General features: G+C 38.7%; 1 protein-coding gene across 1 annotated transcript in view; it reads left to right on the forward strand.

Annotated features, from left to right (window-relative positions):
* Window positions 1-23,255, forward strand: part of FARSB (phenylalanyl-tRNA synthetase subunit beta) — a 41,747-nt gene that overhangs the window by 609 nt on the left and 17,883 nt on the right. Inside the window, exons 2-15 of the mRNA XM_065675021.1 lie at window positions 605-660; window positions 1,543-1,697; window positions 2,230-2,302; window positions 2,770-2,885; window positions 3,324-3,474; window positions 4,653-4,761; window positions 7,094-7,164; window positions 8,446-8,507; window positions 8,594-8,645; window positions 10,147-10,208; window positions 10,581-10,788; window positions 11,211-11,291; window positions 14,466-14,558; window positions 19,030-19,147. Coding sequence (XP_065531093.1) covers window positions 605-660; window positions 1,543-1,697; window positions 2,230-2,302; window positions 2,770-2,885; window positions 3,324-3,474; window positions 4,653-4,761; window positions 7,094-7,164; window positions 8,446-8,507; window positions 8,594-8,645; window positions 10,147-10,208; window positions 10,581-10,788; window positions 11,211-11,291; window positions 14,466-14,558; window positions 19,030-19,147 — 1,407 coding nt within the window. The remainder of the gene's footprint in view (window positions 1-604; window positions 661-1,542; window positions 1,698-2,229; window positions 2,303-2,769; window positions 2,886-3,323; window positions 3,475-4,652; window positions 4,762-7,093; window positions 7,165-8,445; window positions 8,508-8,593; window positions 8,646-10,146; window positions 10,209-10,580; window positions 10,789-11,210; window positions 11,292-14,465; window positions 14,559-19,029; window positions 19,148-23,255) is intronic.

Below are 23,255 nucleotides of genomic sequence, written 5' to 3' on the forward strand. Positions count from 1 at the left end.
CAGAGGGAAGAGTTTGGAGCAGGCAAAGTAAACAGTTAATACCATGCTTTCAGTCAGTTCTTTCCCAGCTCTTTGGAAACATGACTTAAAAACTATTTGGCTGAAAGGCTGTTTAGGGACATGCAGCAGTTTGTCTAGCACATTCTGGAGTTGGTAGACTCTTAAAACATACAGGTGCAAACCTCCACTTTCAGACTAGGGTTGTGTTACTCACATGCTGTGACACATTCGATGCAACATCTGTATGACAAGCTGATCAATTAAAAAAGTAGTTGCTGGCAGAAGCTGTCCTGCTCCTCCCTCTTGTTTTCATTATCTGTGCAGGCCAGAGTTGCTCTGACAAACTTAGCTGCAGAGCTAGTAGTGAAGCTAGCCTCTAAGGTTCAGAAACCCTTGCTGTGACTATAAGAATAATTTGTTAATAAATGTAATATGTACTAAAGAAGCTGCTACTCAGATGCAAATGTAAGCAAAAATCTTCAAATTAAAACTTCTAATTTTTTTCCCCAAATAGCATCTATTATCTTGTTTAAAAACATTAAAAACAAAGAAAAAAATACACATCTGAAGTCTGCGTATTAACCCAAATTCACCTTCTTTGTAGCTGATGAAGAATTTAACGAGCTTTGCTTTGAGTTTGGTTTGGAACTTGATGAAGTTGTGAGTAACATTTTTATGTATTACTTTTTTCAGTAGATGTAGTATACTGACAGCTTTTATATTTGCTAAGAGTTTGTACTGCATTATTTCCAACGTATTCCCTGGCACAGTGTTGGTTGGTGCCTTCTAGCACATACAAAAAAGATTGCAGGCATATTGCTGTACTTCATGGAGGTCAGCAGTTGGTGCCTCTTGGTCTTCAGTCTCTGGTCCCATTTTATTTAGCAGCATGATTATGGCCACAGATCATATTTTACAAAATCTGTTAGACTTCGTTTTGTATGCACTCTTCTGTGCATTATCCACAAAATCATATTTGTCCCAGACATTGTTACCTAAGTTATAACTAGATTATACTTAAAGTTTCGATTTGGATTCTGTACTTGTGAAAGCTTGCTAGCCCTGTGAACTGTATCCATGTAAATCTTGTTCAAATAAACTTGTTTTGGTTTTTCTTTTTGATTTTAATTCATTGATCTCTTAATGATGTTTATCAAAAGACATTTGAACATCATGTATTATGCTTTATTTCAGAATAGACTTGATATGACAAGTCATTTGCTGATCTGTTGCCAAAAATAAGGTCTCAATTCTCTATTGGGGTCTGCTAGCCTGGAGACTGGTGCTTCTATAATCCCTTTTGTTAAAATATAAATTCTAATAGTGAATTTGTCTTTTGGTATACTGCATTACAGTCTCTGAATCTGAGAAATTTTTAGATTTGACATCATTTTGGTATTCGGTGTGTCCATTCGGTGTATAAATCCAAATGACACCATTATACTTTCAATTTCTACAATTTCCTAGTATATTATCTCACTATAACACTCCTGTCAGTGTTAAGATATTTCAGGTTAAAAAGACATCTTTGCTTAATTTCAGACATCTGAGAAAGACATTATAAGTAAAGAAAAAGGTGAAGACAGGGCAAAGGGTGCATCTGATACTGTTCTCTATAAAATTGATGTTCCTGCCAACCGTTATGATCTTCTTTGCCTCGAAGGGTTGGTCCGAGGACTGCAGGTCTTTAAAGAAAGGTAATGCAGAGTTGTGAGATTTTTGTGTGTTTTGTTATTTGTTTAAATACGGTTACATTTCTGGTCAATAAGCAAACTTGCCACTTGCTTGGATTTTGAGTACAATCTCGCGTAGATCAGATTTGTCAAATTTTTCTTTGGAGAAACTCTATTGTACATTTTTGAAAAACTAGACTAGAATGTTACTGAGGTTTGGATCTGTTCTAAAAATTTTTCTACTGCTGTTCCATTTGAGACTCGTCCTCTGTAAAGAACTGCAAAGGAACTTCCTTGTGATCCTATGTAATAAATACCAAAACAAATCATTTATTTCACTTCCCTGCTGTGACTTTATCTTCTTGAGTCCTTCAAGTTCAGTAATCTGCTTACTATCCCATAGAAAACAAGTTTTATACAGTTAGCTAATTCACATACTAAGAAATGTTACTAGGAAAGTTTCAACATAAAGTTGTTGCTAGATTACTATGAAGTTTCCTGCATTTGGGGAATATTCATTCTCTCAGTTACAGACTTATTTCTGGTTTTATTCTAGGATAAGTCTCCCTAGATATGAAAAGATAATACCAGCTGAGGGTGAAGGTCAGAAGCTGATTATCACTGAAAAGGTAAAAAGTGTTTACTGCACCTTTGTAAATTTACTGAGAGTTTCTGAACCAGCAAGATAGGTACCAGTACCAATTGAATGAGGGCAGTGAGACTGGAAATGGTATTTGCAGAGCAGAGTTAAAGAAATGTATCTGCTTATTGGGATTTATATTTCAGGAAGCTGAGGGGATGGAACAATAGACAAATTCTTTTGAGTGAACCTAGTAGCAGATGGAATCAAAGTTTCAGATGCTCGCATTGCATTGACTTTCTGGGCGATGACATAGTATATTGGAAGCCTCTCTGAAGACCTGGAATGGGTTGGTCGGTTTTTTCCTTTGGGATTCTGATGTCTTTACATTAATTTTCTGTTTGATTAATACTTTACAAAAGAGGATTTCAGATTAAAAATGCACATTTAATCAGTTTTAGTTTTGTATATTCTGTGTGCTTGAACTTTGTAATGTGTTGCTGTTGTAAACTGCAGACTGTCCAAGTCCGTCCTCATGCTGTAGCTGCAGTCCTTCGTGACATAACTTTTACCAAGGAACGTTATGATAGTTTCATTGACCTCCAAGAAAAACTACACCAAAATATTTGCAGGTTAGTGCTTAAAATTAGTGCATAGTGTCCATGTGTGTGATTTTATCATATGTTAAGACTGCACATCCCTATTGCAGAGAGGATTATGTTTATGTTTTTATTTGTGCTAAGGAAAATATTTTATAACAGCTCTCTTAATCCTTCCTAATTTCCCTGCCTGTTTCCACCTGCTCTCAATATTTGTCAACATAAATAGTTGTTACAGCTCCTACAACAGTTGAAAAAAGTGTTTTGTCACAGTCCCATTGGATTTGTCTTTGACTGTCGTGTTGTTATGATTCATTAAAATGTTATTCCTGAAAATAATTTTCAAGGCTTTTCACAATTGCCCTTTTACTTTTTCAGTAAATTCTATGAGTGCATTGGAGTATATAGACTCACGAGATACTGTCTCAAAGGAACTCCTTATAATCATTATTTTGTCTTCCATCTTTGTAGGAGAAGAGCTTTAGTAGCAATAGGTACCCATGACTTGGACACTATCTCTGGCCCATTTACTTATACAGCTAAAGCACCTTCTGAAATTAAATTCAAGCCCTTGAATCAATCTCAGGAGTACACAGCTTCACAGATTATGGATCTCTATAGGGTAAGTGGGGTTTTTTAGACTTGTTGCACTAAATGCAGGAAAATACATTTCCAAGGCTTAACATCTCCCATATCCTTGTTGTTAAGAGTTGTCCTTACAAATAAAACAGTTACTTTCTGTAGCTTCAGCCAGTGGACGTTCGACATTTTGCTTATTCATGAGAAATGCATGTAATACTTTACTGTTCATGAAAGATATACTATGGTGTTTTGTGGCTAAGCACAAATATTAGAATAGTTACATTAACCCTCTGATTTATCAACACAAAGACTATTCTTCATGATGCTCTTAATACTGTAAACGAGTTGTATATTTATCTGTCCACACTGGTAAGATACTCAGTCTACAAAGTGACTAAAGTTTGGGGTAAAAAAATACCAGATTTTTTTAACGTTATGTTAATTTGGACAATTTACTTGGGGAAGATGTTGAATTATTTACACAGCTATATGTTAGGCAAGTGTAGCTGTGTAAAAGGCTCAAGTTAAGTCTGCTGGCACTGCTCTTGGCCCAGCATCTGAGATGACCTGGTAAATGCTAGGAAAAGGTTCTATCAGGTCTAATTTTACAGCGTTTACATGTGTCACTAAGTGTCAGCATTGAAAACAATACTGTTATCACCATCATTACAATATACAGCTGTTCTGGAGCACACATACTGGTCATAGAGATAAATTCTGTCTGACTGAAGATGAGTAAGAGTGCTAGGAAACAAGGAGTGTCAAAAAGAATTAAAGTAAACGATGCTTTTGGAACAGTATATGTCATTGGAACAGATGTGAATTTTTAGTCAAATTTAAGCATAAATGTGTCAGTATTCAGCAGTTCATAATTAAAAGTATTGTAGTGCTAATTTTTGTCATTTCTGAACAAAGTTGCTCTAAAGTAAGGATGTGTGCCCATGGATTTGCAATTAAAAGTCTGCTGTGGTTTGGACAGCACAGCCTATGCATCTCTGAGAGAATTGTTCAAGAATAATTTTTAACACTTCTGAAGAAAACAAAAAATCCAGTTCTCTCTTTTCGAAGTTTTCTTGCTTCTGAGAGCAAACAGCTTTTGCTAGTCAAGTAGCTAGCTCTGAGGCCAGTCCTTCACTCTTTCAGAATTCCCGTTGTGCTACAGTCCTTTGCTGAGAGACTAAGCTAACATGAAATTTAGGTTGTGCTTTGTTTCTCCAGACTGACAGCCACCTTCGGCACTATTTACACCTAATTGAAAACAAGCCACTTTATCCTGTCATTTATGACAGCAATGGTGTTGTTCTGTCCATGCCGCCAATCATCAACGGTAAGATTACTTAAGACTAGTTTATACTATAGCTGCTGGTTATTGTGTGAGTTAGAGTATCTTACAGAAACATTGATGTGTAATAAGGGTTATTCTGGCCTCTTAAAATTTTTTCACTTATAATTTCACAGAGTCTTATTTCAGTTTAAATGCAGCCAATTTTTTTGCTCCCTCCCTAGGCTGCTGGTATTCCTTTATTCTCATTCCCCTCAAGTCCCCCTGCAAACCCCTGCGTTTAGCTCTTCATACCCTTCTAGAACTCAAGAAAGGTTCCTTGTGACAGGAGCCTTTGTTAGGAAAGCATTTTCTTTGCGTGTGTAAACATTGGTCATCAGACATTTAGGTAAAACAGGCGTGTAAGAAATTATTTTGTAAACTGGTAACTGTAAGAGTCTGTACTCCATGTTATATGGTTACAGTAGGAACTTTTCACCTAAGTCTTAAACCCAGCTTATTTAACAGCAGTGTGAGCCAGTTCTTACTCTTCTTCTGCTATCACAGAAATTATTCCAGAAGACTTTAATGGCTTAAAAAGAATAAATTGGTCTATATTTTTTTACTGTTTCTAAACATAGGTTTCTTCTGAATGCAAAAGAAACTGGATGATTTTTGAGAACCATGGTTACTAAAGCCGGTTAATGATATGGCAAGAATTACTCCTTTAACAAAGATATTTCAGTATAACTTTATATTTAAATCAACGATCAATACCTTTCCTGTACACTGACACATAAACTCTGCAGTGATAATCCCTTTTGGATGTAATTTTGCTAACCAATCTTATCCATATCTTAAACAGCTAACCCAAGTCTTCTTAAAAGGCAGCTCAAACTCTGTGTCAGGGACTGGTAAGAATAGCTATTCTGAATGGACCAACCACTCTGTCTCATCCTTCTTTGTTAGGCTCATTCCAGTTTTGGAGTGTTCCATGTATAAGATTGCATACTTACGTTTTACCAGTTTAAAAGGTTGAGCTGAATTTAATACCTGTCTCTAAGTTTAAGGCTCTAAGTATTTGAGAGAGGCTTCCAGTTTAAAGGTACTTTTTAAACAGACAAGGAAATGTAAGCATCTCTACTGGCTTTTTGGATTATCTACAAGCACTTAAGTGAAAGGTTATATTTGTTTTGAAGTAAGTCCAGAAATGCTGAATATATTTCATCTGCAGAGAGGTACAGCGCAGCATCAAAGGGAGAGGCATACAATATGTCTCAGTCTTAAGATCTCCAGTGCACTTTCAGTCTATGACCTAGTTTCTCAGGTAGGAAATGAAAAGAGAAGCTGAATGACTTTCTCAGGGTCAAACAAAGGAAACAAGAGTGTCCATGTATATCCAACAGCATGCTTCCCTTTGCCTCCTGTGGGGTTCAATGAAAGGTGAGAAGGACAAGAAGGTTAGATTTGGCATGATCCCATACAATTCTAGGACTCTGTATGTCCAAGCTGTATGCTTACCAGCAGTGAAATCCATTCAAGGTATGCACTGCACATCCATACCCAACAGGCAATATGAAACAGATTTCTCTACAGGTGCTCTAGATTGCTTGTGGCTTACTAACTGAACCCCACTTTTGTAGGGAGCCAACTGCTTGTGGGACTTTGCATCCAGTTTGCAAGAGAGATACTTTAGGTGATGCCCCTAAGTTGTATGTTCTATCTTGCTTATTCCAGATGAGAAACAGCTTTGACTGCATTAGTGGTGTGATTCCCATTAATTCTAATGACTCCCAGTACAGACACAAAACAAATTCATGCCTAATAGGAACCCTTACTAGGACCTGAATCACTAATGTAGGCAAACCCATAATGTATCAGGAGGCAATGTCAAGAGATGTAGGTTATTCAGAGATGTAGCTATGGATATTCATCAGTCTAAATCACTTTTTAAAAGCATTTAATTCCTGTCCAAGGCTGCTTTTGTATGCACGTCACACATCGAATGCAAACGTGTTACTTAAAGCTAGGAAAGGCGAGATGCTCTGGAAGTGCAGAACCAGTTTGCAACCAGCAGATGGCCACTAGTCTGCTGGTTTGCTTTTTCAACCGGATACTGGGATACCTGTAGATTTGTGTGTTTTTCAGTGTAAAGCATAATTCGGTATGAGTCTGGTCTGTCTCTTTCCTCTTTCTGTTTCATAAATGTAAAAATAAAAAGAGCTGTTATTCTGGTAAGAATTGTGAGTGTTGGCGCAGTAGACAATGGCTTTTTAAGTTGCAGAAGATGACAGTCATCTTTCTGAATCACAAAAGCAGTCAGTATCAGTGTTGTTGCAAGAAAAGCAGTAACATTTTTTAACATTTTTTAACATTTTGTCTTCTTTACATGTTTTAGGAGATCATACAAAAATAAGCGTAAACACAAAAAATGTGTTTATTGAATGTACAGGCACAGATATCACAAAGGTAAATTAATCTTTCTTGCTCTTGTTATGCTTTAATATTGTTTTCTCTCTGGATGGTAGGGCTCCAGTACAAAGAGCTATGATAGCCAGGTGTTTATGGAGCCAGCCTCCCATTTCAAAAGGGCAGGATAAGTTGTAGGCCTGTGTGGAGTTCCCTCAACACAGTTTGAGGCTTGCTCTATAGACAGTGTTGTATTTTCATTGCATTTTCTTTTTACTGAAAACATTTTCAGTCTGTATGAGAGAGTAACTCAAGTAAATTCAGGGCTTTTTTTGTTGTTGAGCACTTTTTCTAAATCTGCAAGGCTTCAAAAAGAGTAAAATTCACTTAAGACTGCCTGTTTTGCCAGAATACTATTTGTAAAGAATCACTTTGTCTCCTGAAAATTTGCGCTGCAGGAAGGAAGACACCACTTTTTCTTCATAGTTATCTTTGTCAAGCAGGGATGCTGTGCAAATAATTGTCAAATGGAAGTCTTTCCATATGCAAATTCTGTAACTCAAATCTGAAGCATGAAAGCCTAAGCAGTTATAATTGCCCATTCTTGAATACAGGTTGTGCATTCATTGATAGTTTCCCTAAAACATGTATCTTGACACTTAAGAGCAAAACTACTTTTAACTTACCCTACAACACAATGTGTTAATGACATAAGTAAATTAGCATGTTGGAGAGTGACTTCTAAGCAAACTAGTAAAGAATTGCTTCTTGCTACTGCTTGCCTTAATAGTGAAAATGGTGCTGTTCTGCTTACATGAAGGAAATTATACTGCGAGGCATCAAAAAAACAACCCTTGTAGATTAAGAAGTTGGTTTGAATTGTGTTACTATGTTCTGTTACACTAAAAATCTTAAAATATTAACTGTGAAACAAAAGATAGTGCAGGTTATTTGATAGTGTATTAAACACCACAGAGTCCTTTAGCCTCTACATTCACACTTGAGCATCAGTGAAATGTCTAATTAGACTGAAGGTTGGGAAGATGTAGTTCCATCTGGTATTTAAGACCCTATGTATATTCAGAACAGAGTTTAGGGAAGATACATAAATGCTGCAGAACCTTGAAAACCAAAGATACAAAGTTTTTGCATAACCATCTCTGCAGCAAAAGAAAAACATTATCTAGTATTCTAGACTGCTAGGATTTTGGTTTAGTTGTTAAATAGAATGGAATGAGAGAGTGTAAGACAAGACTTTCCCCCCCCCCTTTTTTTTTTGTTAAGATGTTTTGTCTATTCTAACGCAAGTAGATGACAGATTTCTATGTGATTATTTTGTAGGCAAAAATTGTTCTTGATATTATAGTCACGATGTTTAGTGAATATTGTGAGAAGCCATTCAGGTGAGTATGAATCTCCAGTCAGAGAAACATTACATTTAGGCCGTGTGTTAAAAACATTTTTACTTCTGTTTCTCTGTTTCTCATAGTGTTGAAGCAGTAGAAGTAATTTATCCTAATGGGAAGACCCACATCTATCCGGTAAGCATAGGGATATGTATCTCAGTATCCTTTTTATTTTTACTTATACAAAGTCTGGTAAGAGTGGCATTGTCATCTTTTTCTGCAGAGGCAGTATATACTGGTTCTGAGGTATAGTGTGGAAGCTCAGCTTGGCACTATCTGTATGTTAGTGAATCAGAGCCTTCCCTAGCCCCATGAAAAATAACTCCAACTGCAGCTTTCCCTTACCTAGAAAACTCATTCTGAAGCTCCACTAATTCATGATAACACTGAAAATACAGTATCACTGACATAACCTGATACTCCAAAAAGAAGGGTAGGGTTTAAAGTTACAAGTGGCAACCACTGTTGTGGTTTAGAGTTCATGTGATAGGAACTTTTTCAGGAACAAGTAAAGATTGCAATCAAAGGTCATAATCTGTGTCTAAAGCCTTTAAAACCTATGTGTTCCAAATCAGGAAAAATGAATGCAGTAAGAGGTTCTTTAGCCTTAAGCCAGTGGACAACTGAAATCAGCCTCACCATAACTTACTTATCAGATCTGAAAGCTTTAATGCCCTTCAGTTAAAATAACCTTGTAATACTGGAGTTTTCAGTCATCATATATTTGGAGTCTATAAAGTGAAAGGTCTATAAGGGAGGATGTTGACTTCAAGTGCAGGTTTGCATGCATGCAGTCCCAGGCAGGCCTCTTTGCTTTAGTGGAGTCTTTCTTTTTTGTTCTCTTAACAGGAATAAAGAAAACAATTCATTCTGTTTCCTAAAGTAGCTGAAGACAGAGTTCTGGTTTAAAGGGAAAGAAACTTATTTTTACTGAGAGTTATTCTAGTGGTATTTCAGCTTCTCTTTTAGCAATGTCAGCTTTAATCAACAGAAGGAAGACAGAATTCTGCCATGAACAAAGTAGCTTCCTTAGATAAAAGAAAGAAAAAAAAAAAATCCCCAAAGTTTTAGATGCTAAGGTTTTTCAGCATTTGTGTATCTAGACATTTAGAAACACCTAAGTAAATATATACAAAATAACTTCCTTAAATATATTGCAAACTTTCTGTGTAAAATATCAATAGATATTTCTGTGCCCAGTATGGAAATAGAAAGTTTTCTTTCCTTTTCCTCCTAGAAGTCATTTGATCTGTAGTAGACCACGAGATCTTATGCATGACCATTCACCACTGGTTTAGGGCTTTGACTTAAGATCAGCTGGTCTCTAGAAACTTTTAGCAACTCTGTTACTTGCATATATCAGAAATTATTGGAGTATTTCAATAACAGGGATTTCGTGCCACATTCAGTCTCTTAGCTTAACCGAGAACAGCTCTTGCATTGTATACTATAATGTTTTCAAGAATCCTGTTACTTTAAAATGTTCAGTTTAGCCTTGTATTCCACACTTGTCTGCTGTGGATGTCATTTTATTAGCAATTAGAAGAACCTAGATTACTAAAATGTCAAAACTGAATCCTCTTAGGTAGAAATGACAGGAATTGTGTAAGCTGAAAAGCTTTGTCTTTCTTTTTAGGAACTGGCTTACCGAAAAGAGAAGGTGAAACCTGAACTCATTAACAAGAAAATAGGAATCAGGTGTGTTATTGCAAATGAAAATAGTTTTCATTAATCATGGAAAAGGTACTAGAAAACATTGCTTTGTTTTAAAGTTATTTACACTGTGTGATTATTTTTATGAAAAATTCAGGGGTTATTTTGGGTAATTAGATCACCTCTGTAAGATTTGTTCCCCCTTTTTTCAAGGAAAGTGAGTGATTCTTTATGGCCTTACAGAACTGTTGCAAAGTAAAGATAATGATTGTCTCAAGAGTCAGAATCTGAGCTGGTTCTGATCAAATGCCAAGTCTGTATACAGTCTACACAGCAGTTGGAGTTTTTCAGACAATGCAGCAGAAACATCAATACAGTGCAAGATCCAAAAATTACTACTCTCTTGTTTTGTTTCAGTGAAACTCCATCAAGCCTTGCAAAGCTGCTGACTAGGATGTGTTTGAAGTCACACGTCATAGGGAATGGGAACAATATAGAGATTGAAATCCCTCCTACCAGAGCGGACATTATCCATGCATGTGATATCGTAGAAGATGCAGCAATAGCTTATGGTTATAACAACATTCAGATGGCTATTCCGAAAACGTACACCATAGCTAATCAAGTAAGATTGCCCCTTCAAATAAACGCTCTGTTGTCAGTAAATGACTAGTGCATGCCAGAAGGGCTTTGGGGAAAACAGAACCTAGAAATTAAATATTTTGACATGCTTTGCCTTGAGAAGTATTTACCATGGGTAGGATACAAAACAGATGCCTCGCTGATTTGAATAAGCCCAAGACCAGTGGTTGCTAGTACTTGAAAAAAGACAGGGTTTAAATAGGGAGCCCATATTAAATCTCTAATTGGGGGATTCATTTCCTCAGGCAAGCCTAAAGGCAGCTGGCTGACGCTTTCATAAATTTTAAGTACACAAGCATAGTACCTCCCTGGTGAATTCACCATAGTGTAACAGGCAAAATCACCTCGGGAAAGAATAGAAAATGTTTTTAAGTGGAAGTTGAAAACTCTTTTGTTTTGTTTTAGCTCCCCCTCAATAAGCTCACCGAACTTCTGAGACTGGACTTGGCAGCTGCTGGATTCACTGAAGCACTCACTTTTGCCCTGGTATATTATAGTGATTTCATATTTTTCTTTCTTGCATGTTGGAAGAATGATGCAACCAAAACTTGCAGAGAATGGTCAGAGGGTCTGAGGATATGTTGTATAGATATACCAGTATTTGTTACCATTTTGGCAGGCCATTGTTTGCTAGTCCTTTGGATTTACAGTATACTATTCTGTGAGTTTGTAAGTCAGAGAAATTGAATGCCACTGTTAATGTGGCATGTACTTCTAAACATAGAGGCAAAATTAGCTGCTGAAGTACTGGTTTTAGTCTAACTTGATAGGATGAAGTTGTAAGACAGCAAATCTCTTTTGAGGCTTTGATCACCAGATGTGAAATGCATTATAGTCTGATAATCTGGAAAACAAACATAAAAATTTAATACTTTCTGGTGGATATTACAACAGTTTAGAGATTACCCTGTTTCTCGTTGTCTCTTTTTAGTATTGTCTCTTGCTCATGATTCCTTGCATTAGGTAAGAAGCTGATACATAGTTACTCAAAGAGTTTATTTTAAAAATACTTGTAAAAAAGTTATATTGCACACTAAGGGGACACAAATACCTCTGTAAATTTCACCAGAGGTTTAGGATGTGGGGTGTTTTGGGTTTTTTTGTTTGTTTGTTTGTTTTTGGTTTTTTGTTTTGTTTTTATTTGTTTGTTTGTTTTGTTTTTGTTTTGGTGGTTTTTTGGGGGGGTTTTTTTGCATGGAGGAACAAATAAAAATATAGTAATTGTTGTTTGCACTGGTACTATTCATATTGTTTGTTACGACCATGCCAGTTGTCTTTTACCAAGAATTAGGTCATTTACTCTGCAGCAGCATGTGCCACTGCAGTACCAACAGCTGGCATGATTTCTAATACTGAAATTTTGCAACAAGATTGGTCAGTAGGAAACGCCACCTTTGTCATGGCCACTTGTCCATACTTCTTTGCAATAGCTTTAAACTATATCAGAGAATCTGATCTACTATTCAAAAATAATAATAAAAAGAAATAAAAACAAGTACATGCACCCATGCCCTCCAAATGTACATGGTATTAACTGTCCACACACTGAGACTGATATAGTCAGCTATTGAAAATACACTATAAATTTTAGAGAATCCTTTCTGTTCAAAATCCACTCAAAGCCTTTGCCTTAAAGTGAAATTTGTGGGCATTTTAGCAAATGGGGAGCTACCATCATATATTCTATTAAAACCTCTCTGAAGTTTCCCAGCCTTTTCCTGAACTTAATTATTAGAGAGCCAGAAATGCATGTTCCTGAAAGTACACAACCTTTTAAGAGATAGTTGTCTGATTACAGACTATTTTTTGGTATCTTACTAAAAGTTTCTAATATCCAGTGATGCAGAGTCCCAAAACACTTACATGCATTTGAACACTTCAGGGGTTGCAACCAGAATTGGTAATACAAATGGACCAAATGAAATGTTAAAACCTCCAGGTTTCATTGAGCTTCAAAAGAAAAATTTGAACTAATTCTAACATCTGATAAATATATTAAGTTTTAATATTTTGTTATTAACTCATTTAAGTAACCAGAAAAATAATTGGTATTTCTTCCTGCAGTGCTAATATTTGACAAAGATATTCAGACTACCGGCAGTAGTACCAGGGGGATGTTGGGGAAATAATATGTACAACATGGTCGAACTTTTCTGTATTTTCCTTATTCATTAGTAAATATAGTATTTTTTTCAGCACTGAATAGGTGATATGCTTTAAAATGTTGAATATATCACACCTATACCACTATAACCAAAGACCTTTATGAACTGCAACAGCAAAATTCTGTAAGATCGTGCAGTATATCATGTTATCACATTACATATTTGTGTTTCTGCTGTGGAAATGAAACCCACAGTCTGCTGTGTCACCAACACTTTATTAGAAACCAGTGTGAGGCCCCTGACTATGACAAATATCATTTATGCTACAACATTCTGTAGCCCAGCACAGAATTGTGTACTGCTTGTGTATTTATGTAGACAGTCTACTTCTTGGTTTGAGCCCAACATTATACTTGCAGTCAGCAGCATGGCTTTTTGTGAGGAGCTCCAATTTAGCCAAAATGCATTTAGTTTAAATCGCAGTAGCACACTGTAGTTTTGATACACATCTGAAAACTGTTTAACACAGTTTTCTCCTCCAAAGGTCAGCATTCATTTGATTTTTTTTAATTTAGTAATCCACTTTTTTTAAATCGTCTGCTCATTTTCCTCACATTTGGTCTATCAACATGCTTTTCGGAGTGCTGCCAGTGCAAAGGGAACACTTTTGGGAGACTGCAGTATACCAGCAAATCTTCAATTACATGGCTAGTCTGCCGTTGGTTTCTTTAATACATTAATAAAGCTATAAATTCTGAAAATCTGTGCCGTGGATCTTATCGGTAGCATCTGTTGTTTACGTGCACAGACATCGTCTGAGCCTGATAAAGTGCATGTGTATTGCTTTACTGACCAGCTTAAAAATACACTCAGAGAATAAGGGCTTTAAAAATATTCCAGTTCAAAAAATTGAAACCAACGATGAACTATGAAACCAACAATGAACCATGTCACTTGTTGGGTGACATGGTTTAGTGGGAGGTATCCCTGCCCATGGCAGAGGGGTTGGAACTAGATTATCTTAAGGTCCTTTGCAACCCTAACTATTCTATGATTCTAACTATGAAAATCCTATGTAGCTATTAAAATTGAAGGCTTGACCATATGAACTATTTTTCATAGACAGTACTTTATTTTCTGTAAGTAGCCCACAAGGGATTTTCTCTGTGAGAAAGCTGGGGTAACAGTCCCTTTACAGATACTATTTTCAGAATAAAATACTTCAGTCACTGCAAGTCAGGAGGCAGAATCTGACCCTCTGTTTATAAAACAGATTACAACTATCCATGATAGAAACCGAAGTAAACACTTGCTTTTTTTTCATTAAACTAGCTTAATTTTGGTTAGTATTTAACATTTTGTAGATAAACCAGTTTGCTTACTTAGTCTTAAGACTAGGGCTTAATTTTTGTTATGAGTGGGTGTTGCACAAGAGAGCATACATCATGGGGCCTCAGAGCAACTGCATTGTTCATTCTTGATATCAGATTTCATCACTGGCTTACTGTTTATTTTAACTTACTTGACTGTGGTGTATTTTGTCTTTTCCTCTCAGTGTTCTCAAGAAGACGTCGCAGATAAACTTGGCATGGATATCTCTGCAACAAAAGCTGTGCGCATAGCAAATCCCAAAACTGCAGAATTTCAGGTGAGAATTTCAGGTGTTGGGAGCAGCGTTGTCACATAGTCTGTATTTGAAGAGGAGAAAAAGAAACTAATAGGAAGTAAAATTCATAAACCATAGTGCTATTTTCTATGCATTAAAGAGGACGTGCATACTTATGTGCTAAACTTGCTAGCAGTCATCTTCTGTTACTCCTTCACTGAGAAATACCTTATTTTTTGTGAAATACTATTAGCAGTAAAATACCATGCTTGTATGACAGCATGTGGCAAAATTGAGCCATCTTACTACAGAAAATCCCAGATAATTGATCAACTACTGCATTTGGAAAAGCCATTCAATATAAATGGAATTACTAGGTCTGGCAATCTCTAAAATTCATGAGCTGTGAATATGAAATGTTGGGTTTTTTTAACTATTAACAATTGTTATTCCTTTTTTTCTTTTTAAATGCTTAAAGGACAGTACAGAATTAATACCCATTTCTAGGTAATTTGATCTTTGCTAGAGCAGAGTGAGAGCTCAAGTACAGTATTCTCAACAATTCTGAAAATACCTAAAAGCGTACCCATAGTTTTTGTATTTGTGTTAGAAAGCGTTTGGGGGTTTTTTAAAGTTGCTTTCTTTAGTTTATGGGAAAGGTGAATTTAGAGTCTTTTGTTTCTAACCTACAAAATACAAAGGTAAACTCTTTAGAAAGGTTTAGAAAAGTTTCAGCAGTCTGTGAGTATTAATGTTTTGTTATTTGTTTGGGTTTTTTCCCCCTCAAGATCTTCTTCAGTAAGTCTGATTTCTCCAAGCATCTAAGCTACCTTTCTAGATCTTGCCTCTAATACTAAAAGCAGTCTCCTGCTGCTCTGAGATTCAAGAACAGAATTTTGGGGTGCCTTCATTTATTTTTTTTGTTCACAAATCAGCAGTCATGCAAGACACTGTTGTAACCTGTTTAGACTATTATCACCCGTTCACATACATAGTTTGGCATGGTGATTTCAACTCAGTAATATAGAATGTACCACAAACAAATTACTGAGTATTATAAAAAGTAGCAGCCCTTTTAGCCAAGTACAGTTTCAGATTCCTATTCTTCAAAGACCAGGCTTTTGCAGTGGCTGTGCTGCTAAGCAGTTATATCATTGGCTAAATATTATTTGTGGCAAAAATAGCCTCAATCTTTTAAAATCTGTTGGCCTCCCTGAAAGCTGGGAAAGATTACTCTCTGATGCATTATAAATATTCAGCTTTAGATGTTAACTGCAAATAGATTCTCAGGATGGCTTTTCCCCCACCCCTATATCTGCCAGCAACACAAGGGCAGGATGATGCCAGGGATACTCTTCCAGCTGAGTTTGCAGCGGGAACACTTCATTTGTTAGCAGAAGTAGGATAAATCAACAGAAATGCTGCATGACCAATGATAAGATGTAACTTTTTACCTGCAGTCAAGCAGCAGTCACTCCCATCCATTTTCCATTAAATTTACTGAATCAGACTCTTCCAGTTTGGAGGACGGGGCGGGCATGAAAGATGCACTTACAGAGAAGTATTTGAATGGAGAACACAGGAAATACATGGGAATGGACCTGTAAGAACAGTAATATGATTGCCTCTTACTTGGTCGTTTTCTTGCATTTTCTATGTATTTCTGGATGTCCACAACTGCAACCTGAATATATCTGTCTCTGTTTTGTAAGTGCATACTTCATAGAATCAACTAGGCTGGAAAAAATCTTTAAGATCATTGAGCCCAACTGTTACTTATGTTAGCCCAGGACTGCTAAGCCCACCACTAAACCATGTCACTAAGGGCAAACTGATCTCGCCTAATGGCTGCCCATCGTGATCTCCAGTCACAGCCACCCCTCATCTGTCTCCTCATAGTGCCCCACACTATATAGCTGCCGCCCCTACCCCTCAAGGCCACACCTCATCTCCCCTCAATATCTCCCCTCATGGCCACCTGTCACAGCCCATGACCACTCCTGCTCTCCCTCCACAATCTCCCCTCACCCCTCATGGCCGCCCCTGCTCTCCCCTCCCCCCAGATGGTCGCCCCTGCTCTCCCTTCACCATCTCCCCTCATCCTTCATGGCCGCCCGTGCTCTCTCTTCACTATCTCTCCTCACCCCTCATGGCCACCCCTGCTCTCCCCTAACGATCTCCCCTCGCCTCTTGTGGCCACCCCTGCTCTCCCTTTGCCACTCAAGGCCTCCTTTCTTTTCCCCTCATGAGCTTCCCTCATGGCTGCCCTTGCTTTTCCCCTCATGATCTTCTCTATCCTCTCATACCTACGCCTGCTCTCCACTCATAAGCTTCCCTCATGGCCACCCCTGCTCTCCCCTCACAATCTCCCCTTGCCCTTCATGGCTGCCCCTGCTCTCCCTTCATGATCTCCACTCGCCACTCGTGGCCACCCCAGCTCTCGCTTTGCCTATCATGGCCGCCCCTGCTCTCCACTCACAATGTCCCTTCATCCCTCATGGCCACCCCTGCTCTCCCGTTATGAGCTTCCCTCATCCCTCATGGCGGCCCTGCTCTCTCTTCATGACCTCCCGTCACCCCTCATGGCCACTCCTGCTCTCCCAGTGCCCCTCATGGCCGCCTCTGCTTTCCCCTCATGAGCTTCCCTCATGGCTACCCCTGCTGTCCCCTCATGATCTCCCCTCGCCTCTCATGGCTGCCCCTGCGCTCCCCTTGCCCCTCATGGCCGCCGCTGCTCTCCCCTCGCCTATCATGGCTGCCCCTGCTCTCTCCCCTTGCCCCTCATGGCCGCCCCTGCTCTCCACTCACGATGTCCCTTCACCCCTCATGGCCACCCCTGCTCTCCCTTCACAATCTCCCCTCGCCCCTCAGGGCTGCCCCTGCTCTCCCCTTGCCCCTCATGGCCGCCTCTGCTCTCCACTCACTATGTCCCTTTATCCCTCATGGCCGCCCCTGCTATCCCTTCACAATCTCTCCTCACCCCTCATGGACACCCGTGCTCACCCCTTATGGCTGCCCCTGCTGTCCTGTTATGAGCTTCCCTCATCCCTCATGGCCGCCCTGCTCTCTCTTCACAATCTCCCCTTGCCCCTCATGGCTGCCCCTGCTTTCCCCTTGCCCCTCATGGCTGCCGCTGCTCTCCCCTAATGATCTCCCCTCGCCCCTCATGGCCGCCCCTGCTCTCCACTCACGATGTCCCTTCATCCCTCATGGCTGCCCCTGCTCTCCCTTCACATTCTCCTCTCACCCCTCATGGCCACCCCTGCTCTCCACTCAGGATCTCCCCTCTCCCCTCATGGCCGCCCCTGCTCTCCACTCACGATGTCCCTTCATCCCTCATGGCTGCCCCTGCTCTCCCTTCACAATCTCCTCTCACACCTCATGGCCACCCCTGCTCTCCACTCAGGATCGCCCCTCTCCCCTCATGGCCGCCCCTGCTCTTCACTCACGATGTCCCTTCATCCCTCATGGCTGCCCCTGCTCTCCCTTCACAATCTCTCCTTGCCCCTCATGGCCACCCCTGCTCTCCCCTCAGGATCTCCCCTCTCCCCTCACAGCCACCCCTGCTCTCCACTCACGACGTCCCCTCATCCCTCGTGGCCGCTCATGCTGTCCCTTCATGATCTCCCTTCACCCTTCATGTCTGTCCCTGCTCTCACCTCACGAATTTCCCTCATCACTGCCCCTGCTCTCCCCTTAAGTATTTCCCTCACCTCTCATGGACACCCGTTTGCCCCTCATGATCTCTCCTCCTCCCTCATGGATGCCCCTGCTCTCCCCTCAAGATCGCCCCTCATGGCTGCCACTGCTCTCCACTCACAATGTCCCTTCATCCATCATGGCCAACCCGCTATCCCTTCACGATCTCCCCTTGACCCTCATGGCCACCCCTGCTCTCCCCTCACGATGTCCCTTCATCCATCATGGCCAACCCGCTATCCCTTCACGATCTCCCCTTGCCCCCACAGCCACCCCTGCTCTCCCCTCACGATCTCGATTCGTCCCTCATGACCATCACTGCTCCCCCCTCACCATCTCCCCTCACCGCTGTTCCTGCTCTCCCCTTATGATCTTCCCTCATTATCTAAGTAACCTGTTATGTAGGTTTTGCCCATTTCATTGTTATCCCGCAGTAGCAATATTTCAGATAGTGCTTAATATTTCAAGAATAACATACAGTGTTTCCCTTTTGCATAAATTAGATTAAATTTATGGGTATTTTTTGCATTTCTTTCTGTGTTTTTTTTCTACCCTGAACTGCAGCTCAAAGCATCTATGAAATAATGATTAAGCTCACACATATGCCCTTTCAGAAAACACAGTCTAAAGAACATGCAGCGTATGTACATTTTCAGGTTTAATAATTCTAAAGCAAAGATGCTTAAACACAGGAGAGAAATGCAGTATTTGAGCCTGACTACTTTTAAACTGTTACTACAAATGAGCAAAAGAGGAAGAAAACTAAACTATTTTGGAAGCCATTTCACTTGCAGTACCCATATTTGTCCTGCAGGTGGCACGTACAACCCTTCTTCCAGGGCTGCTGAAAACTATCGCTGCTAACCGAAAGATGCCGTTGCCTCTCAAGCTCTTTGAGATTTCTGACGTTGTAGTGAAAGATCCTAATACAGGTAAGAGAAGTTTCCTCAGAATTTTTGGTAATGGAAATATGTTTACATAACAGATGGTAATAGTAAGTAAATCTGTATTACTTTAAAAATGTAATAGGCATTACATACTATATTGTTCGGGTTTAATTTATGTGCATAGTGCAAGAGCTAAGAGATTGTGGTAACAGGCTAGAGGTTAGAGTTGCTAGAGATACAGCTTCATTTTAGATGGTCTCTCAAACATGCAAGTAGATTAAGTTCAATACTTTTAGGCATCTGAGGATCCTTTAAAAATCTGTCAAGAATACTGTAAGGATAAAAGCAAGACAATTTTGCACCAAAAATAACTTGCTCTAAATTGCTTATGTTGATGCACCCTTTTTTATTTGCTCTTAATCTAGTGCTCCTTTGTATTCTTATCAGGGATATAACTCATGAAAGAAACTACCTGCTGGTAGCCTTTTCAAGCAGCACAAACCTTGGAAAGTAGTAAATATCAAAGCCATACTGCTATTACAGTACTGGAGCTTGATTAAACTGCTGCAGTCTCAAAGGTGTGCAATGCTATACCAGTTGAAAACCAGTAGGTCTCAAGTCTGGGAATAGCAGGTTCTGGAGAGCTGTAATTCAGAGAAAGACTTTGGGGTCAGTGTGTCTCAGCATGAATCCCTTTTCCACCATCTTTAAACAGGATTGCTTGAATTTGTTCTCCAAAATTATCTTCTGGAAAACTGACAACATAGCACAGATATAGGGTAAAGAATAGAGCGTGTCTGTGTATAAAAATGCGTAAATAAAAAGCTCAACAGTTTGAAATTTCCCCTCTCATCTGCAAAAAGTTTTTCTTATCTTTCCACTTCATCCAACTACACTAAGAAAGCGTGGCTGCCTTTGAATTGTTCCCTAACCTTGCTTGTTTTATGCGAAACAAAGCAGCTAGTTCACTTTTCAAAAGCTTCAGTGAAACCCTTCTTGTCTTTTGAGGCCTCTTTGCACTGCTTCCACTGTACAGGATCAAAATTTCAAATTAACTTTATTTTATTCTGGAAAATGTATTGAAGTAAAATGAACTGAAAAATGGATTTTTAAATGTGAAAAAAGTTGTCTTAAAATTTACTGATTAATTTCTTTCTATATGGTATATTAAGGGAAAAGGAGTGCACAAGCTCCAGCCTCTGGGAAGAAGTGCTTGTACACTGAGTTACAACTCTGAATGAAGTTTTGCCTCAGTGAAGAAAGCTCATATTACTTTAAATTCAGCAGCAGGAATGGTTCTGATGTTTCATTATCTGGTTTCAGATTTTAGTGGTTGTATTTAAGGTATCTGGGATCTGCAAAACAAAGGTTTACATAAGGCATAAACAAAACAGCAAGTAAATTGCTTTGGTGATGAATTTAATTTGTAGATTGCTCTTTTTTTATTTATTTAAAGAAAAAAAGAGCCTTGCCAAGCAAAATAAGCAATTTTAGCAAACCATGCAGATAGGGGTTTTTTTATTAAATACAGACAGTTTGATGGTGCAACTTACTCCTTGTTGAGCATGCAGTTAGCCGTAGTGCAAAACAAACTGGTACAGAATAGCATCAGCATTCTTCAGAATCAAAAGTGTATTTATTCTGGCTTTATAAAATTTGAAAGTTAAATTGTTACTTGTATTTCATATGTGTTAATTGTGGTTTTTGGAAGCTTTCATTTATGTAGATGGCATCTTAACAGTTTTATAAAGACTGATTTTGTAGTGTACTTTATTTTGATGGGAATCATTGCAACAGATGAAAGATGAAGACTTCTCAGGCAGCAGCTTTGTACCCTATGCTTTTGGGCAGCTCTCATGCGTTGAGCACTTGCAGACTGTGAACAGTATCTGAAATTGTTTTTAATGCTGTTTTTAGAATAACTACTGTCTTTCCCAAATTTACTTTGAAAATTATGCTTGTCTAATAAACAGTTTGAAAGGGGAGGGGAGAACGACTGGTAACTCTGCAAACCCTGAAAATTGTTGTGCTGTCCTCTCACATATGGAATGAGATTTCCTGCAGAAGGCTTATGTCATCAGACTGACTAATTTAATTTTATTATTTCATGATTTTGGCATGCAGAATTTCCAATTAAAAATTTCAAAAGTATAGGTCAAAAGAGAACTGACATTAACTGTATTTGAAATGGCATCCTGTAGTCATTCATGTGTGAACGAACCTAGCTCTTTTAAACACACTGCTTTTTATAAAATACCTTCTTACCCAGAGTATAACCAAGGTGAACTGAACATACTTCTCTTCAGACATATCTGGCAGAAAGGTTTGACATACTAAATTAGCAAAATGTGCACCAGATTTAACATAACTAAATGGAACCAAATCTGAGCAGAAGCATTTCTTCTCAAGGCAGGAGGAAGTGTGCCAATTTTGAGTATGTTACACAGCATTTGTGTGGTTAACTGGTAACACTAGATAGTCACTTCTAGTAGGATAGTTACACTAGTTCAGCATATAAGTCATCACTTTACACTGCCAGTCCTAAGTGAGAATACCCTTTCTCTCCCTTACAACAACAAAAGAAATCAATCCATTAGAAAATCACCTCTGACCAGTGATCTTGGAGAATCTGGCAAGCTTATGGTAGCGCACATTTAGCACAACTTGCGTCATTTCTGAGTACAACTGCTGCCATATCTTGAGGCATTTTTCCAAACTGTCTGGAAGTGTTATATGCAGATAATAGTTGAAGATTTTTGTGAGACTAAGAGACAAGTTTAAATGAGCAGGTGCCCCCTTTCAGATCACCAAGTTATTTTTTCTGAAGCATCTCTAATTTGGAAGTGGGCAGCATACAACATGGCTTTATCTTCTGTACTCATTTGGCTCACGTATTCCTGACCAGCTGCCCATCTTTTGGATTGTTTTTCAGCAGCATCCCCAGGAAGTGCTTTGAAGTCTCAGAAATATATATGTATATATAATTCAGGTTGACATACTTGGCAGGCTCATTTAAAAAATAGAAATGCTTCATGGCATGACACGAGATCTCTTAAGTGAGTTATAAAGAACTGAAACATTTCTAACATCTGCCAGCTTTTGCCTACAGTTCCTAATACTTTCATTTTTTCTTACTATCGCCTGTAGTGCATGAACTTCTTGTGTCGTAATATAACTGTAGAGGAGTAAGCTTTATAACACAGCTTCATTGAATGCTCAGAAACGCATCCTTCCTTTTACTAATGATTTTTATGGTTGACAACATGTGCATATTTACTTCTGATGCTTCAGTTAAGAATAGGGATCTGAAGACACTACTGACCATCTGAATAATAATGAAATTTAAATTTATTGTCACAAATACTGCCAAAAAAAAAGAAAACCAAAAAACCGAACATTCTACTGAGTGTCTAGCCCAGTTGCTCTTCCCAAAGGCAGCTCTATGCTGTCTTTGGGAAGGAAAAAATATTCTTCCTTTCTACTGCTTAGTACAATGTGAAAATAAGTTATCCACCACTCATGACTGTATTACTGATTGGTATCTTAGTAGGGCTGGGAAATAGAGATGAATATGATGGGACTGAACAGCCAGTGTGCTCAGACGAGAAATCAGGTGTTAAAGTTAGTGGTATTTTCTCTGTAACCTTTACTTCTCTGTGTTGCCACTTTAACTTCAGGATTGGATTCTTCAGCATTATTTGACACTGCAATTTCTGTCCATGGCAGGGGGGGTTGGAACTAGATGATCTTAAAGTCCTTTCCAACCCTAAGTATTCTGTGGTTCTATGATTGTTATAATGACAGAATAAAGCTCCTGAGTGACAAAATGCAGACTTACTGCAACAGTAAGTTCAGCTTTCAGTGACTGATGAGAGAACTTGCAGCTGTATTGCCAAGTTGCTGCACTAGAAGTTTTGAATTACTTCTGGCTCAAAAAGGCTGTGCTTTCATCTTTTGTGTAGGCTCTTGCTCTTGTTTTTGCAGTCCTTTTTAATCTGTATATTTCTAGTCACTTGGTAAATGCTTTCCTATTTAGTTTTCGACAGATTTGTTGTTACTAAATGGTTAGTTGGGGTAAATAAACAAGATGTAAATTTAATTTAAATATAATCTCTAATTTCTCATGTGGTAGATATTAACAGTTCAGTAAACA

The sequence above is a fragment of the Lathamus discolor genome, chromosome 3, assembly GCF_037157495.1.
Source record: "Lathamus discolor isolate bLatDis1 chromosome 3, bLatDis1.hap1, whole genome shotgun sequence".
NCBI lineage: Eukaryota > Metazoa > Chordata > Aves > Psittaciformes > Psittacidae > Lathamus > Lathamus discolor.